General features: G+C 45.7%; 1 protein-coding gene across 2 annotated transcripts; it reads right to left on the bottom strand.

Annotated features, from left to right (window-relative positions):
* Nucleotides 1-135: 135 nt before the first annotated feature.
* On the bottom strand, nt 136-18,818 carry LOC148399616 (caskin-1-like). Of its 2 annotated transcripts, XM_088372762.1 has the most exons (23): nt 18,697-18,818; nt 18,109-18,604; nt 14,050-14,101; nt 13,041-13,138; nt 11,124-11,269; nt 10,937-11,032; nt 9,866-9,987; nt 9,658-9,766; nt 9,037-9,145; nt 8,742-8,836; nt 8,521-8,635; nt 6,880-7,161; nt 6,379-6,477; nt 6,124-6,308; nt 5,844-5,925; nt 5,493-5,560; nt 4,852-4,959; nt 4,524-4,625; nt 4,281-4,419; nt 3,418-4,208; nt 2,551-3,157; nt 2,010-2,484; nt 136-1,777 (listed from the first exon to the last, which is right to left on the bottom strand). In XM_088372762.1, the coding sequence occupies exons 2-23, from the start codon at nt 18,200-18,202 to the stop codon at nt 1,693-1,695; spliced, it is 4,059 nt and encodes a 1,352-aa protein (XP_088228888.1). In that variant the 5' UTR covers nt 18,203-18,604; nt 18,697-18,818; the 3' UTR covers nt 136-1,692. The 2 variants fall into 2 exon arrangements, with proteins under 2 accessions (XP_088228888.1, XP_088228889.1); XM_088372763.1 differs by lacking the exon at nt 6,880-7,161 and having other exon boundaries at nt 18,697-18,815.
* Nucleotides 18,819-18,823: the final 5 nt, after the last annotated feature.

The following is an 18,823-nucleotide window of genomic DNA, read 5'->3' as shown; positions in this document are numbered from 1 at the left end:
TCACTACATTGCGATGTTAATTTATATTCCATTATTAAATATAACAAAACAATAATTTGCCTTATCTCTGTGTACAGTGAGTGTGATGGTCTTCCAAACATAAAAAATATAATCAAAACTTCTGTGGCAATTGAATTAGATCCCAATAAATCCACGTTTAATCCTTACATTTATTCTGTTCACATCTGTACATGAATGCATCGTCATAGCAGAAAACAAAACCTTGACACCCGACAGCTTTCACAACACATTCAGCCATAAATGTACAGATTTAATCAGCTAGCCTCTGATCCATAACCAATATTGTCATTATTCGCATATATCCGTCTCTCAAATATATATTTGGATCTTTTTCCGAAGGGCATAAAAATACGGGTGGGCTCTTTATTGGAGGACTTCTCCTGTGGAAATTGGGAGTTTAGAGGGAAGGGAAGGAGCAAAGATGACTTCTAACAGCTTAAAGAAGGGCTTGCAAAAATGTTTCTCAATGGTCATAAACCTACAAGCATCTTCTAACATGGATACACTGGGAGATTCATTAAAGTGAAAAAGTAGGCAAACAACGACATCAGAAGAAAGCATGAAAGAACGCTACCAAGGCACAGAGAGATGCAGAGTAAATAAATAATTGACACCGGGTTGAAGGTGGGGCAGAGGCAGTTTTACTAACCGACAACAGAGGGCGCTCTAGCAGCTCAAACACCCCGATGTCTATCATGAACTATGCTGGATGTACCTTCTAAAGTTTTGAAATATACGATTATCTTTTCAAAACATTTTAGCAGGCCGAGAGGGTTACACCTTGTGCTTGTATGCGTTGTTGCATAATATTTCCATTTCGAGCAAACACACCACCAAAACAACCAGCAAGATTAAAAAGGGAAGTGAATGTATGTTTATTTGGGTTTTGCAGAGGTGGGATTAAGTCATACATGTCTCAAGTCTTAAGTCTGATCTTACTGAGCAAAGGCAAAGTCTTTTTTGTTGTTGTTTTTAACTGACAGATTTTATATACCGTAAGAGTCAAGTTCATTAATACCGAGTCAACATCAAGTCAAGTGAGTCCAAGTCCTCCACCTCTTGTTTTGGTGCCCGCCCTGGGATTCCTGAACACCCATAGTTGCGATCGCTGGCGTAAAAAGAGTGTGAATTATCGGGGGGGGGGGGAAAGGACATTTCGTTATAGGGTGACACGCGCTCAGAACTGGACGACGACAACAGCAACAACGACATCAACAGAGAAACACATGATACACACACGCATACACGAGTTGGGAGCTTCAGTGGACCGCCCTCCTTCATCCACACGTAAGAGAAGCAGGACAACTGCATTCTCTGCAGAAAAGTACACACATGGCCTATTTTGCATGATTTTTTTTTTTAAACCCTCAACTGTCTGCCTCCTGTCTGTCTTCCTTTCCCTTTCGAGTCAGTCCATGTGCTTTGATTTTCTTCTTGTTTGAAGAGATGAGATCGATTGTGCTTCTCAGTCAGCTCAGAGCATCATAGGCCATGTACTGTGAGGTGTGTGTGTGTGCGTGTGTGTGTGTGAGCTCGGTGGGCATCGTCACCCATCAAGTGAAGAACACCTTCTTGGACCCACGGGTCCAAACACACTCTTTTGCAGCCTCCGCAGCGGTTTCCCGACGCTACCCGGCGAAGGACGGACAGGAGGACTCGAAACCCGGGAGCTCAGTCGAGCATGGCGTCCAGTTGGTCGGCCAAGTCGTCAAACATGCTGCCGATGTCATCCAATATGGACACGGTTGTCTTTTTGCTGGAAAGAGGAGAATTTCAATTTGTGCTTGAATCTGTGATGTTGCTTTTCAATAAACTGTAAAGTGCTGTAGCCTCAATGGCCGCTGATCAAGTTTGAAGGCCAGAGGCGCTAATTAAAGCTGTGCTCATTTCAGAACACTTGTAACATTGTGCTGCCCTACTTGTTCAATTCATCCAATCATGAAATAGTTTTTCATGAAGCCCCCCCGCCCCCACCACCAAGTACTTACTCATTTTGTGCATCGTCTTCTTGTATTTTGTGCTCGGCAGCCTGTAAAGCTGCCGCTAAAGATGCGCTGGTCTCCTCCAAACCATGTTGCGCCCCCTTCTCTTCCTCATTATCCTCTTTGTGCTTCTTCTGCTCCCTCTCCTTCCTTCTCTCCTCCTCCTCCTGCACTCCCTGCAAGTCGATGGAGAGTCCAGCGATGGAGGAGCGTGGCGGTTTGACGGGGTGAGGAGACGGCGTGGAGGGACTCTGGGCGGGCGAGGGAGACGTAAGGGGGAGCCCTGGTGATAGGCACGGGGCGGAGGGGGTGTCGGGAGCGGGAAGGGGGGAGGTTTTGGGAGTCGGCGAGGGGGTGGCGGCCGCGGGGCTGGTGGCTGCGGGGCTCACGGCGGTGGAGGCTACGCCAGGTTTTCCTGGTTTGGGTGCTGTTGGAGGGCCGCGAGGTTTGGGCGACACAGGAGGGGGAACACGCTTTGTCTCTGCCGTAAAAAAAATAAGAACTCAATCAATCATTATATATCAAAATTTTCATATTGATGTCTCACCTGGACTGTTGGTCGTGTCAGCGCTATCAGGACCGGGTATCGGGACCCGTCGGGTCGGGGTTGGAGGGTCAGCTTGCGTCTTTCTCAGCGTCACTGAGGAAGGTTTGGGCGAGACCGGTGGCTTTAAGGACTTCCTGGCTTCCATCCACTCACAGCTCTTCTCCGTCCCGTCTGATGCTTCCGACACGGGTCTCCGCCTCAGAACCACGCCACCGTTCTGCTGCTGGCAGCCGTCGCTCGGACTTTTCGAAGAATCTGATTGATTATTGCTTATTTGGCCTTCTGATTGCTCAGCCACTCGATGCCTCCTGCGTATCGTGTCGGAGCCGGTTGTCATGGTGACGACCGTGGGAGACACGGACGCTACGGGGTCCGTCGGAGAAGGGCGAGGTTTCCTCCGAAGTGTCGCCGAGCCGTCTGAGATTTCGGCGGAGGAGGAGATGATAGTGGAGCGGGGCCTCGGTTCTGGACGTTGCTGAGCCGGTACCGGAGGGGCCTCCTCGTTGCCTTCTGGTCCACTGATGGTCCTGCGTCGATTCAGGACGTCATCATCTTCTGATCCAAGGCCGCCTGAGCCGGTCTGGCGACGGAGTGTCGGGGGGCTCACCTGTAGAGTACACTCCCGTTAAGATAAATGTGCGCACACAAACACACACATACACACACACACACTTATATTTATGTATGGAACTCTAAAGAGTGGGGGAACAGTATTTATTTTTGTTTTTGAGGAATTTTTGTGAGTTTCGGTGAACTTATTTTGACATCGGTGGACGTGACTTGGCAGCCTCTTGATCTACCCAATCTTACGGTGGTGAACGGAAGCAAACGAGTGCGGTGAAACACGTGACAAAGACACACAAACACCTGCAGGTAGTTGGGGCTGCTTCCCAGATTCCTCGGCAGGGTTTTGGCTCCGCTCACAATGGACGTCTCGAGCATGGCGGCGAGGCTGCGCACGCTCCCAGAAGCCCCCTCTGACCTCTCCAGGCCCGCCGACTCCTGAGCTCTTAAAGCCGAGCCCAGGCTGCCGCAGTCGCTGGCTCGCCTCTCTCTAAAAGTTGGCAGGCCGAGGAGCCCCTCCCCTGGTGCTTCTCCCTCCCCGTCAGGCCCGGTGATCGAAGAGCAGGACCGCTTGGGCGGCGTTGGCGGCCGACCTTTCCGGCGAGGGCGGAGTGTGACCGACGACTGGCTGCGGTTAACGGTGACGTCGTTGGCGACCGCGGGGCTGCGGGCGGAAGTGCTGCGGCACACGGTGGCGTAGCGCGAGTCTGTTTCGGGGCCAATCAGACTGTGAGTTCTCCGTCGCTCCTCCTCCTCGCTGGGTAGCCGGAGCGTCGGCACAGGCGAATCCGCCGCCGTTGCCTGCCGGGTGGAAGGTCGCGGGCGAGCCCTCGGAGAGGCCTGCTGGTTCTGAGCGTGCTTAGGGGTTTGTGGCGGAGTTTGCGTGGGGGAATTTTGAGAGACACTCGGGCGTGGTTTCGCTAACGGGCTAGAACCACCCTCCCGCTGTTTCCTCGCCTCTGTGCGGGGCTCCGAGACGCTGCCGCCTGGGCTGGATGGAGGTGTGGACGGACTCTGTCGGGCCTCCGCACTGATGTTTCCTCTCTGTAACTCCTTCAGTCTCCTCACTCCTAACATCAGCTTCTTCTGGTGGCCTGAATGAAGACCAGCGGAAGTATGTCAAGAAAACATTTTCAAATATCCCAAATGACTCAGTGGCACCTCACCAAGTTTGGAAATGCCAATCTCCTGAAGATCCTCCAGGCTGATGTCGGAGATGAAGTCGATGTTTTCATAACCGTTCTGCACCAGGACCTGGTAGTACTGACTGAGACTCAAGTGAGAAAGGAAATCTGCCAAATTGCCCTACAAACAAACACACACATAGTGTCCGCTTTTAAATGTGGAGCTGCCAAAACTCCAACGATCCTGCTCGTTTGCAATTTGCGCAGTACACGTGAGAACCTTACGGGCTTGTGGTCTGGCAGCCAATCCCCCGAGGGCAACTTGCTGATCTCCGACATTAACTTCTTCCGATGTCCTGGCTTCATCACCCCGATGGCCGTCATGTCCTTTGACGCAAACAAAAAGGTCAGAAATTTACCACCATCTTAACGCGTCGTCCAAATTTGTGCATAGGTTGCGCAATATTATGTCTCGATAATCGCTAGTGAGTGTCCCCTGCCCTTGAGGGGTTTACATCATCCTGCCGCGTCAGCTTTAATGCGCATGACGGGTGGAGCCTTGACAAACAAATGAGGCGGTACATAAAGAGGGGGGGGGGGGTCTTGACCTTACCTCGGGGGTCATGCGGCTAACGGTGTCTAGATCATATCCCGCCGTGAGGAAGTGGGTGGTGTAGAACTGCAGCTGAAACTCGCCCAGCCATGCCACCACTGCCTGCTTCTAGAACACAAAACACTGCTGCATGAACCTAGCGCAGAGACACAACTCCCTACTAGCACAGAAACTCATCATCTGGGCCAGATATGTTTAGCAGAGCAGAAAAAAAAAAAAAAAAGGCTCTGCATATCTAGATTGCCGTTATTGCTTTTTGTAAGTAGGGTGAACTGACCCTTTAAATAGCTTTTTGGCACACACGCTGAATGATGTCCGCGGTCGTGTCCGAGATAATTCCCTCATTTAGGGCTCCCTGCTCGATTCGGGATGTAATGGGTGAGCTGGCTCAGCAAAGTGAAAAGAAATGACTTTTCATTTTCCCCACCAACAAGGCACTTGAAGGCATTGCCTCGCTCAATGTTGTGCCGAGATCCCGGCGACAAATCACACTCGGCCTGTCTTGATTGAGGAGTTGATTAAGTCGACTTCCTCCGTGACTAAAAGACTTCTCTCTAATTATTTTTGAACTTAAAAATTAATCCATCGTGTGGAGAGCAGAACCATAAGCAAAGGAGAGAGAAAATAGGCCCAAAACTCACTTTCCCATCGTCTTCCTCGGTCTTGCGCTCGAATGGCCGCTGCTCGTGGACATTGGAAGTTGAAGAACCTTTTCGGGGGGGCAGAAAAATATGAATGTCAAAGCAGACGTTTGGATCACTGGATAATTAGAACAGACAGGTGGCCTTTGGAGAGATCAAATGATGACAAACCCGATCCACATCACATTGTGCTATTCTATTTCGGAACGTGTTTTATTTGTGACAAATGTCCTGACTCTTCTGAATGGTTGTGTCGAATCACATCAGAAGTAAAGAATTCACCATTTGTCGGAACTGACTTTGAACAACAAAAAAACTCGTGTTGTATTTTCGCAATACTTTAGCTCTTACTCGCTGATTGCTCGATGGACTGCGACTGCTCCAAGAGATGCTCCTTGGCTTTTACCGACTGGGACAGGACGGTGGCCAGGAGCTAAAAGAACACACAAACACTTTTGCTCCATATAAAGAGATACACGCAAAGCCACTCAAAATAAGTGCACCAAAGCCACAACAAGTACATCGGTAAAAGTTGGGACCAAGCCCGGTGAATGACGTGGGTGTCAGTGTCGAGTTGGCTAGCTGTTAAGTGGCTAGCTGCTTAGCTAATCCGTGTGTTGACATCTTGTACCTTGACCCCCTCAGCTTGCGCATGCAGGCCCGGAGCGTTAAGGCCATGCGTGTTGACCCCCGGCGTCGGTGCCGGATGAGGGCTAGGTGCGGGCGTGGTCAAGACGTGCGTGTTCCCCGAGCCCTGCAGGCTGCTGGACGACCTGGCGCTCCCGAGGCTGCCCACGCTGCCGCTGCGTTCGCCCCCTAGAGGTCGGAGGTGGCAAAAAGCAGTGTCATTTGCAAAGTCAAAAATCAAGCACACGCTGATGTTTACCTGCCAGCGGTTTGCGCAGGACCCAGATGTCCTCACTCGTGCTGCTCTGCTGGCCCAAAGTAGGAGAACCCTGAGGACTCAGCTCCGTGGTCCGTGAACCTGCCACACACGCCAAATGACAAACACTTATGACCAGACACTTTTTTTTTCCTACGTTACACAAGCAAGAACAAGATGTGTACCCGTTGGAATGGCATTTCTGATTAAATAAAAAGTGATCGATATGTTTTGGAAATATTGACATTGTGGGGGAATTGTTTTTTCTTTTTTTCTTCAAAGTCAAATTTCAATTCATTTACACGTAAAATGTACAACTCAACTAAAAATTGTTTGCATGCTATGAAGCCATGGGGTAGGATTTCAAAATCTGAACTCTCAGATTACTAATATTGTATTTTTCCCTCTCTGCCCGTTCAAAAAAACTGACCTGAATATCAAATGTCTCTTATTGCCCAAGAATAAATCTTAAAAGGTTACTATGAAGTGTTCTACTGTATGTACCTGTCTGACTTTGCTGCTCCTGAGAAGTGGAGAGAGGAGTAGACAGAGGAGGAGGCGGAGGAGGAGGAGTGGAGAAAGAAGGCGGAGAGATGGGAAGAGGCACGTACCCGAACGAGGAGAAGCGAGGGAGGGATTGCCCGGTGGGGTGAGGGGTAGGAGGGGAGGGCAGGTGCAAAGGGAGGACCTTGGAAGGGGGGTAGGAGTGTCCGTTGAGCGAGCCAACGGGACAGGGGTTGGGCCTGCGCAGCAGCAGCGTGTGGCACTGCTGGGAGGGGGACAGGCCTGGGCTCGGGCCAGGAGGAGGATGATGAGGAGGGGGGAGGAGGAAGACGGACAAGAAATGCAAAAACAAAAACAACAACACAACACGACAACTCATCAGCCCACTTAAAAAAAACAAAATAAGAACGTAAGAATCATCAGAAGAGAATGTATGAGAAAAAAAACGTACTTGTGTCACCGCAGTAAGAAGAAAAGTATCTATCTCGAAATTGCGTGACTTTCCATTTGAGGGTCATTTCCTGTATGTGAGGTTTCCAATTAAGTTTTTTTTTTTGTCAATCATTATCAATAGTCCAGCAATGTGAAAAACAATCTTGCTGATGCACTTTTGGAAATCACAATGTCCTAGCTGTCCTAGCCACAACAATGTGTATATTTACAGTGGAGTTTTTTTTTTATAATAGAAACGGGAGTGTACACTTATAGAGATAGATGCTTTATTGTTTGTGACGTATGAACAAGCAGCACAAGCATGCACAACAGTAGCCATCATCACCAAGCATCCTTCCTCATGTGAGCACACGGGTCACATGATCACAAGACCAAGAATAGACTTTTCGTTTGACATGCGATGAAGCCGCGGGGAGAAATTGTGTCAGTAAATCTTTACCCACAAACCAACTGGAACCTTCACAAAATGTGCTTGATTTGCGAATACCAACACCAACATTATCTGCCAACCATTGACAAGCTACTCAACATTTTGCTTTATCTTGCAAATAAAACAAAAAAATAAGTCATAGCGTCAAGTCATGACGGCAGCAAACGTAACGTTGGTTGGCGATCCCTGTTGAACTTTACTGTAAAACTAAACAAAATCTTACAAAAGTCTACTAGCTTAAAGCTAACGGGCTAACATATTTGAACTTTGTGATTCAGGCCACTGTCGAATTTTCAAGTTCATAGACTGTATCGCATATCTGGACAGTATGAATACATCAGATCTGAACCATCACCCAGTTTTATTGGCGAGGGAGCTTAGATTTAGGAGTATTACTATCACCAGTCAAAAATTTGAGAGCTTTGGACACCACTTTTAGTCACTGGCGGAGCTAGGATTTTTTTTCCTTGGGGGGCTCCGCCAGTGTTATACAATGTCCAGTGCCGATTTACAGTCTATGGTTGTATTCATTGGGTAGGATGGAATAATAGGAGAAATATATATGGAAAGGAAAAAGATGGGTTGAAGTGATGTTTTGGGTGGGAAAAGCTATGAGTCACATGTTAAAATGGAGCTTGTAAGCTGTCTAACTAATGATTAGCTAGAGCTACATAAAAAGGCCGCTACGCACGCACGCACGCACGCACGCACACACACACACACACACACACACCCACGGCTGTGGTGTGGGTGTTCACCTGCCCTCTTGATGACTTCCACCATGTTGGACGGGAAGTAGCCCACGCGGTCATTTCCTGTGCGATTATCGTGAATGCACCCTTTCCACCGGCCGTCCGAGTGCTGCTCTAAAACCTGCCGACGCAAACAAAGTCACACTCGGAGCGGAAATGGATCAATTAGCTGATAATTTGACACATGATGATTTGACACACGTATCCTGCAGTTCATTTTTTTGTACCGTAATAATGTCTCCCGATTTGATGTTGAGGCTGGTGAGGTCGTAGTTGTTGCAGTAATCCTTCAGCGCTCGCACCTGCATGGCAGCAGAAGCATCTACAAAACACAAGCCGAGCCGAGCAGAGAAGTGCTGAGGTGAACGGCAACGGAGATTTGCAATCTCGAAGCGAAAGAAGACTATCATTTTCATTTTTGTCCAAAATAACAAAATATGAAAAAAGACTTGGTGCATCCTCACTGTGTAATTCCCAACCACACTAATGTAGCAAATGGTCAAATTTGGAATTTGCACTCACCTCTGAGGAGTTGCTTGATCTCACGGCTGGCCTGAGTGGTGGTGAACTGGTTCACAATGTCCAGTGCGGTTTGACTCAGAGTGTTCCTCACTCCGGCACTGATCCCACTCTGAGTGAATAAACAACAGGAATCACGATTACATTTTCTGTGCAATTTCTAATCGACCTGAGAAAAAATAAAAAAATAAAAAAACCTCAAATCCTGCCACTCTATTTAATTTACAACGCTAAGAATGATATTCTTTCTTGCAGTCTTTCTGCTCGCTTGCCTGCATCCTTCTCCTTCAATTGTGGAATGTTCTTCCAGTCTTACATTTACTCAATGAGTCAGTGCAGCCATCATCCAAGAAGACTGACAAAAAAAAAAAGCCCCACAATGACATTTTGCGGCTAAAATTTCCCCATCTCTCAAGCATGACTGACTTGTTTGCTACTCAGACCGTTTTGCACGGAGACTGACAAAAGTGGCAAAAAAAATAATAAAGCAGAACAAATCTAAAGATGCACCAACCAATACAATATAATGAGAATAACAAATAAAAATAAATTACAAACATTTTTAGCATATAACCCCTATAATATTATTAAATAAGTAGCACAGGTGAAGCAACTCAAACTTACTTCCAGCAGGAGGCGCACTACCTCTGTCTTCCCACAGAGGGCAGCCTGATGCAGAGCTGTACCAGACTCGGACTGTCTGTTGATATCAATGCCGGCCTGAATCAGCAACCTGCAACGTGGATTGCAATCGAGCAGTATCACATTGAATTGTCTTTTTACAGACAGTGCAGACTAAAAGTGTTTGATATCACGAGTGACATTTTCAGACCGTATTACGTCCATGTGTCCGTTCTTGGCGGCGAGATGAAGAGGCGACACCCCGTTGGGGTCGGAGGGTTTGGGCTCCAGCATGGCGGCACACATGTTGCTGCTGAGCAGGAGCTGAACCACCTAACACAAATATACCATATTAGATTAAAAAGATGGATGAAATCACGCTTAAATTCACAAATAGGCTTCAAAGTGCACGCAATTAAGTCGGCATTGTCGTTTTGAACTGAATGTCTTCTAATGCTGCATGGGAGCAGTTTTACGCTGCTACTGATACAAATTTAATTAAAAAAAAAATAAGTTATGATTTTTGTTTGGACCAGATCGAAAGGTTGACAGAAAACGATAGGGACCTCTCCTAAAATGTTTATTTATGTCAGTGGTGCCTGGGCCTTCAGCGGGGATTTACCCAACTTAATCCATCTCTTAATACCAATCCCAGCGAAAAACAAAACAAAACATCATACTCCCCATAGATGCTGATTATTACATTTAATAATGTGTCCAGACTGCTAGACATGTTTTGCTCGTTGAAATTGCTTGTAACTCTGCTCCGACGAACCAGTAAATTTGAAATCAAATTGGTCCCATTGCTAATATAGTTTGTATTATATCATGTAGCACTTCTGATTCTGAAAGTTTTGGGTAGATCTTCCCGTGTCAGAGTAACCAGGAAATTTGTAATTTTTAAAAAAAATAATTGCTATTGATGAATATTTGTTGTTGCTAACTTTGTGTAATGACACCATCTAGTGGCTATAAAAAAAATTACACCTCATGACGTTATGAAAAGCAGACATATATTTCAACAAAAATTCCACATCCTCTCACAGGAAGAGTCGTTCAAACATTAGATGACTCTACAGCCTCATGTCCTCCGAATAAGTGGCGCTAACAGCTTGTGGCTAATGCTAGTGGGCTAATGTGGCTAACTGACGCGCTAGCTGTATTTTAGTTTTTCGAGAAGAACATCATTGAGGTAAATAAGCAGAGAAGGCCTTGCTGACCCTGACCACTCACCGGCAATTTCCTCGTGGCGTATTTTTATTTTGCTTTTATTTATACTCACTGCGACGCGTCCAAATTCACAGGCTAGGTCCAGCGGCGTTTTTCCCGCGGTGTCCGAGATACACGTGTTGGACTGGTGTTGCAGCAACATCTCCGACTGCAAAAACACAAAGCGGTGCTTGTAAATGTCACGCTTCATCGCTAAAAAAAAAAATAACACGCACGATACAGAAAAACACAAGTGTTACCCCGTCATAGTGTCCATGCTGAGCAGACAGGTGGAGAGGGATCTGTCCTTCGTCCGACTGTCCGTTGACGGACGAGCCCGCCTTCAGCAGCATTTTCAGTGGTTCAGTCTTGCCTTGCCAGGCGGCGTAATGCAGAGGACGCATCCCTACACAAACACAGGTGACACCCTTAAGCAAACAGATGTCGGGAATATGAAGTCACAGAATTTCTGATTCTGATTTTTTGCATATATCTGTCCTTTCTGACCTTTCGTACCACTGTACTGTAATTCTACAGTCATAGTAAAAAGCATGGTAATGAAAAGGCAACTTCCTTGGCGGAGGTAATAACGATTCTCAGTCGGTAATTTATTGCGGTGTTTGCTGTGAGGCGCATCAGATGATGCCTCTCTCGGGAATTGCCGTCAAATTACTTGTTCCACACTCCGTGACCCCGTTATTACAGCGCAGGAGTGTCAATGCTTCCGGGACCTCCGAGACAAACTGCGGGAGGCCTGCAGAAGAGCTTGTGAATGAAAAAAATATATAATTTTTGAACCAATTTGGCTTATTTTAGAGTGCACCTTTTAACACTTAGGAAAACATGGCTTTTAGTGTACACTACACTGCTTTGAATCTCCGCTGCTATATTTATAAAAATCTTCACCCCCCCCCCCCAGGAAGGATGTTGGCCCAGCTGATTGGCTACCTTCCAGGTTGTCCTTTTTTTCTTCCGAGGCAGGAATCAACAAGGCTGGTTGGTTATCTTGGCATCTTAAGCGACATTTTATCTGCTGGCTGTCTTAACACGGAGAAGGCTAAACGCTTTCCACTGAAGGTGAGGTCCCACATTCACTTTCTGTTTATGAAACATATAAATGGTATAGTCTAAGTCGACTGTGTTGACCCCCACAACGGTTGCCATTTCTCGTAACCTTTTGATTCGTTGTAGAATTAAAAAAATGCTTTGGACCAATAACAAACATGTTACCAGGCCCCTTACAGTTCTCGAGCCAGACTTTGGACCACTGGAATAGGGTCTATAAATCTAGAAATACAACAAGGACGTACACAAAGCCTCCTATATCACTTCAGGAATGCAATGAAGAAATAATTGATGGCTTCCTCGCAACATCTTCTGTGGTGAGCTACTCCAGGAGGTAGAGCACAATGGAGGGGGGTGGGAGTGGGGGGGTCTGCGTCCATTTAGAGACGCACCGTGTATGATGGCAGACTTGGGAAAAGGCAGTCTTCCATCCTGGGGGATTTATGTCTCCCATCTGCCCTGAGACTTCTGTCTTCTCATGTTCTGCCAGACTGCGATGGATGAAGATATTAGAGGAGGATGGCAGTGGGGGGTGAGGGGGGGGGGCTTGAGATAAAAAAAAAAAAAATGAAAATCTGGGCTGTGCTCCTTCCTCTTGGCTCTCGCTCTCACTTCTGCTCTCTTGTTTGCTGTGCACACAAATCTGTCGTTTTGTACAAATATTATTTCGGGCCTCAGAAAGTTCAGCGTTTTATTACGTAACAGGGCCTTGTTTTTCCTCTGTATTTATTGCCACATCTGCTTTTCACAAACAGCATCAACAATAGCGCGGGCACCTTTGTGGGAGCAGCAATAAAACCGTTTTAGATCTGGTGAAATAATTGTTCTATTGTTTTTATTGTGTTACAGTAACCCGGGTTGGCCACAAACCACAACCACAAATCTGTGGTTGTCAGTTTTTATTCTTGTAAAAGAACAACTTTTTTTTTTTTATTCCTGGGGCTGGAGTAAGTCCTCCTTGGCAGTAGTTGGCGCTATGCTACAACAGTTTGACACCTCAGTGAAACATCATCACCTCCAGAAAGGAACGTTTTTTTCCACCATTGGCACAGTGATGTATTTGTTTGTCACAATGACATGCAATATGCAAATATCTTTTTTTTTCTTCTTACCTTTATTGTCTTTAATGTCCACGGCTGCCTGAGCCTCCAGCAGCAGAGAGATCATCTCCTTATTGCCACTCAGAGCAGCATGATGCAGAGGCGACAACCTTCACACATATATAGATGATGTGAAAATGTTACACCTTAACACACACGCATGTGTAAGATCATAACTTGAAGCCGAGTTAATCTTCGGCGCAGAACAGCTCCACCCCTCGGCTCAGTGAAAGAGCGATGTCGGTGGGTGGGGGGTGCAAATGACCTACTTCCATTAATAAGCAATTGCTCTGCCCTAGAGCCTGGCATACACTCATGTGTGTGTGTGTGCATGTGTGAGTGTCTAATGGATCCCCCGTGAATATAAAAGCCGGGCCCTGGAGCTGAATCGACCAATCATCAGTCATTAAACATGCAGCGGGGACCGATGATGCGATTCCAATCAGCGTGTTAAAAAATCCCAAACCAAATGGAACACAATGACAAACCAAGCATACGCGCACATAAAGATCAGCCAATCACAAAGTCTAAAAATAGCCGGAACTCAAGAGTTGTGGATTGTAGGGAACACTGACACACTATTTCAAAAAATGTCCACTCATGTAGCTACAGAGGTGGGAAGTATATATATAAATTTACTCTGGAACATGTATGGAACTTTTTAGATGAATTACAGAGGCCGGAGTCGTTTATATACCTTTGACTTTATCTTGAGTATTTTTTTTCTTAAGAAAAAAATGATTGTATAGACATATTCGACCTCACTTTCAGGTGACAGGAATTGGCAAAATGGCCGCCATTTTGAGAAATTCACGTCAATTTTACTGCTTAATTTTTATTCCACAAACACAATATAATCAGAAGACCGTGTTTGAACTAGTAAGGGCACCTATTATTGTCAAGAAAATATCTGACTTGCCCTTTAAGCATTCATTGACAATTTCAGGCCTGTTCTTCTGTCAAAACTTTCACATTAGCGATCACAAAATAGCATTATGTGAATGAAGATGTTTCTCCTTACCCATCTGCATCCTGAATGTTGACGTTCACCCTCTTGGCTGCTCCGAGGAGCTCTGAAACGCAAGGAGAATTGTTATAGAAATAGTCTACATTTCAATATATGAAAAAAAAAATAAAATACATTAGGGATTCATGTATTCTCGGCTTTACATATTCATTTATTCCCTGCAGGTTTCCGGAACGCCGCAGAATTTTGATGCCCTTTGAGTGCCGCAAAACATAACAGCGGTTCTTCCGGAAAGGGCTGAGCTCAGAGTAACTGACCAATTGAATGGAAGCATAAAGTCACAGTGAGGCTGTGAAGGAGCCTGCAGGGTCACTGCAGCTTGTGAATGACAACTAGTTGCTGTAAAGACTTGAAAGGCCAAAAATTGAGGGAAAAATCTTAGAGCAGCTATTTTGTCCTTACCAGCAGGCTGTAAAAAGTCAAGAAGTGCAAATGAGATGTTCGGGTTATAATAGTCTGAGTTTTTTTTTCAATATTACAGTTCATTTTTGTTTTGTTTTGACTTTTTAGTTAAATTTTGGGACGGGTAAGTGCCTATACCAGGTGTTGGTACCGTGCTGAAACTCGGCTTTATTTCAAGGTATCGGTACTCATGACGATGTCCGATACTAGTATCTGCTGCCCTCTTGTGGACATACAGTAGAAAATTAATTTTAAGCAATTTTAAGTAAAATGATAGAAAGGGCATTAAAAGTACAGTGGTATCGGTACTTGGTATCGGTATCACTGACGACTCAAATGTTCAGCACTCCTACTGGTATTGGTCTAAAAAAGGGTTGTAGAAAATCCCAAATTTATTTCAATTAGTTTTAGAGCAAGTTGGTTAGTTGTTAATTTTTCTGAAATAATAGTTTAATATTATTATTATTTGTAATATTGAGCAGAAATAAATCATATAGTTATGATTACTATTATTCAAATTTGTCTCAACGTATCCTAAAGTCAAGGATGGAAAAACAAAAGTATTTTCCAATTTGCTGCTGGCAGATGTGGGTTTATCTTTGCAAAAAAAAAAGCGCAGCGTGACGGCGTGATTTTTTTTTTTTTTTTTTACCGCATATATATTCCTGATGTTTGGGTGAGTGTGCATGGAAGTGATGTAAGTGTGCGTGTGGGGATAACCTTGATCTTTGAAAGCACATAAGAAGGATGAAGACACCAAACTGCAGCAAGGAATGCTCACACACACACACACACTCAGAGTGCTGGTTTGGTTCTCTGCGTCTACTTTTTTTTTTTTTGGTCAAACCCTCATAATCCATGCACCAGGCCGTAATCTGTCGCTGTTCTGTAATCTGGGCAAAAGCTTTTCCCCTTCTCTCCACATCCCTATCTGCACTTCATCCCTTCATCCTGCTCTCACACTCTAATTTTCCCTGTAATTTGCTAAAGAGTGGCAGCTGATTGGTGGTCGTGCAGTTCTGTTTACACTCTGCAGCTGACAAGCGCGTGTGTGTGTGTGCGTGTGTGTGTGTGTGTGTTTGTTTTTGCCCTCTCTACCGCCATCACTCTTGGATTAACTGTAAAAAAAAAAAAAAAAGCGCCATCCCTTCCCCCCAGTTGGACTAGCAGCGGAATCAATGAGTACAGATATCTGTGTCAACGTCAGACTGTCAGTGAGTCACAAAAGCAAAGCAGCCTGCATCAAAAATAACTAGTAAATAGGATTTTTACAAATGTATATATTTATTTTTATTAAGTAATTGCTTTAGGGATTGGGGATATTAACATAGACAAAGAGTATAAATAAAATCATTTATGCGTAAATTTTAAATATAGAAATATATTTAAATATTTAAATATATGAATTTGATTTTTGGAATTTAAAAATACTTCATTAATTTAGTACTTATCCAGTTTTCATTTATTATCACATTTAAAAAAATGGTGTTATTTATTGTAATGAAAAGTAAAAATAAATATTAAGAAAAGAAACCATTTTGCATGCACTTTTAAATTTTTCCTGGCTGCTGAGTGATATTGAGCATTTTATGCAATTAATTTTCTCATAATCGGTGTCGTTCGGAGTTCAAAATTCCTATATGTTAATTTTAGCCATGACGCTGCAACTGAGACTCTGTTACCGTGGCAACCGCTCGACGTGTCATTGCATATGCAACTCGCATACCGTCCGCCGCTTGGCTATGATCTGATATTCCCGCAACAAACTGATCTCGCACGACAATGCGCTAGAAATCGCCCCGACTTCATTCGCATTCAAGGCCAATGAGCTTGCTGGCGGGCAACTTTTAGGAAGAGACTCTCAGTCTCAAGACCACCTTCTTGAGATACGAAGTGGTGGGGAGTGAGCTTCTCCTGGGTCTTCATTACTAGGATTTCTCAAGTCCTGTTTCACCTCTGTCTGCACATTTGCACACACGTGTAAAAGCGAGCTGAGGCTCACACAATGTGTCGTACAATGTTATTTCTAGCCAAAAATGCTAGTCTAAACATGGTAGTGACTGTGTTTGTGGAATGTGAATTAAGCAGCAAATTGCACCTGCTCCTATCCATCTCAGGAGGCGGCCATTTTGCCACTTCTGGTCGATTGAAAATGACATCACGGTTGCTCAGGGCTCAGCTTGCAAATGTAACATGATTTTGGCTTCTCACGATCATGAAAACATTTTAAGCAAATAAAATTTGCCATTTAAGTTCCTGCTATTAAAATGACCCTGAAACGCTCTTTAATGGATATAGTAACATTCAAAATTACAGACGGGTTGTCATTTCAATTAAATTCAATTCAAAAAGGCAGGGTTGAATATTTTGTGGATATTTACTTACTGAACCAATTGGAGCATTGAAATGGACTCAAGAGTGAATCAAATGAAAACACAACCCGAAGAATCAAAATCAAACTGTAAAGAATAAAAACCGAATCAAAGACTCAAAATCGAATCAAATCGTGAGGTTCGTAACTCATTCGCTCCCTAAGCCAGATTTGTTTTCAGACGACATTAAATCGACGGTAAAGGGTCTGAAAAAGGGTCTGGCGTTGAATTCAACCCGATTAATCGGAATGCATGTCGGCCGGGCCCTAGTAACGATTCTCTAGCCAATATTAATATTCCTGACTGCACAACCTCTCCAATGAAGCCAGAGAGTTGCAGTGATCCTCCAGCAGTGAGGCCTGTTTAATTATTCAGACGTAAATCCGCTCTCCTGTCGCGTCGCACACCTTCCATCACTCACCCTTTAACCTCTCATCGTGACTTCCTTTTTTTACCTTTCCTCCATGCAGCCTCCCAGCTTACTCGCCCTTCCTTTCCTCTCTCTCTCTCGCTCTCTCTCTGTCAGCACACACAGTGGACTGAACACTCAGAGCTGATTTGCTCTGGCATTTGAGGAGAAGCATTTTTCTTCACCGTGGCACTGCTAGCTGAGACGAGTGCAGAGGAGAAAGGGGACTGTCGGGCCCAGCCCAAAGGAGGCGAAATATAACAGAAAGGAGATCCAATCAAAAGGCCAGGCAACGAGGGGGAAACGAGTTGAGGAGGAGGTGAAACAGGCGAGGCGGCGGCGTAAGGCTGCGTTGGCAAGACTGTAATTGAAATCTAATTATCACCTCCAGCCCTCAGATGACACCCCGTCAACAACTCTCGGGCACGTGAGCGCCGGCGTCGTCACGTGCGCTCTCGTCATCATCACACTATTAACATCTGGCGTCTTTACACACCAATAATCCCCCTGTCCCGAGAGCAGTGGGAGGACCTTGGTGCACTTGCATCTCACGCACGCACACACACACACACAACCTGTGTGTGCAGTTTGTCCAGAAATCCCAGAAATATCTTTGCACGCGTGCAACGTCATCACTATGATGCTGACGTCACAACATATATACAGGCATCCTCCCATCCCTTCGTTCCTCTCAAAGAATACGCACACACATCCTCTGTGGATGAGGCTACTTATGCGTAAATGCAAAAAAAACATTTAAATGCAGTTTATGTCCATTTCAATTATCTCAGGTGCAACGTCACACATAAATCACAAACATTTATACTTGGCGCGCGTGTGTGTACGTGTGGTTGTCGGGCATCTACTCACTGGCTTTCCCGGGCCGAGGTCTCTGCAGGAGGCGCTGAACTGTCAGCAAGTCCTCGGTCTTGACGGCCTGGAGAAGCTCCTGGTCCTTCCCCATGTCCTTCACTCCACGTCCCGCCGCTCTCCTCCGCCGTTAATCCGTGCTACATCCCGTCGCCGCTCGGGGCCTCCCTCTGGAGCAGAGGCGCGCGAGGGAACGAGGTGCAGCCCGGGGGACAGAGATGCTCCAATTCGGGGCCCAAGCGGTCCGCCACCGATTCCGCTCCACCACTGCCGTCCCTTTCAGCGTTTCGGCAATTCAACTCGCGTGTGTGTGAGTGCGTGCGTGGATTTCACCGGCTGTACGCGGCGGTGGAGCTCTCGAGCGCCCTCCTCCCAGCTCACGTGTCACGCACGCGCAGGGGGCGCGCGCTCCCTCCTGGCGCCAAAATGATGGACAGGCACGCGCACGACAGGAACACGCGCCACGCCAGTTGCTGTCATCACCTGACCTGAGTTCCTGCGAAATAAATACAGCGGGTGGAGTTCTAGTCTTTCCGTAAACACGTTTGTAACTCAAAACACTCGTATTGACATGAATGAAAGCCTTACCTGAAATATTTTTCAAATATGTTCAAATGTGGACGCGGTGATGATTTTTAAAGACCCTATTTTGGGGGAAGAAGGGAAATAATATACACATAATTACATAATCTGTGACATTATCTCAAGAAATTTA

Source organism: Syngnathus floridae, chromosome 4 (genome assembly GCF_059516105.1).
Source record: "Syngnathus floridae isolate MCC-2025c chromosome 4, RoL_Sflo_1.0, whole genome shotgun sequence".
Taxonomy (NCBI): Eukaryota; Metazoa; Chordata; class Actinopteri; order Syngnathiformes; family Syngnathidae; genus Syngnathus; species Syngnathus floridae.
The sequence above is the reverse complement of the archived record's forward strand: the minus strand, read 5'-3'. Positions and strand labels throughout refer to the sequence as shown.

Coding starts and splice junctions, on each gene's coding strand:
- LOC148399616 (XM_088372762.1), bottom strand. CDS start 18,202: ATGGGGAAGGACCAGGAGCTTCTCCAGGCCGTCAAGACCGAGGACTTG. Junction 8,837..9,036: donor GATCAAGCAACTCCTCAGAG/GTGAGTGCAAAT, acceptor TGTGTTTTGTAG/ATGCTTCTGCTGCCATGCAG. Junction 5,561..5,843: donor GTCCATCGAGCAATCAGCGA/GTAAGAGCTAAA, acceptor CCCCCCGAAAAG/GTTCTTCAACTTCCAATGTC.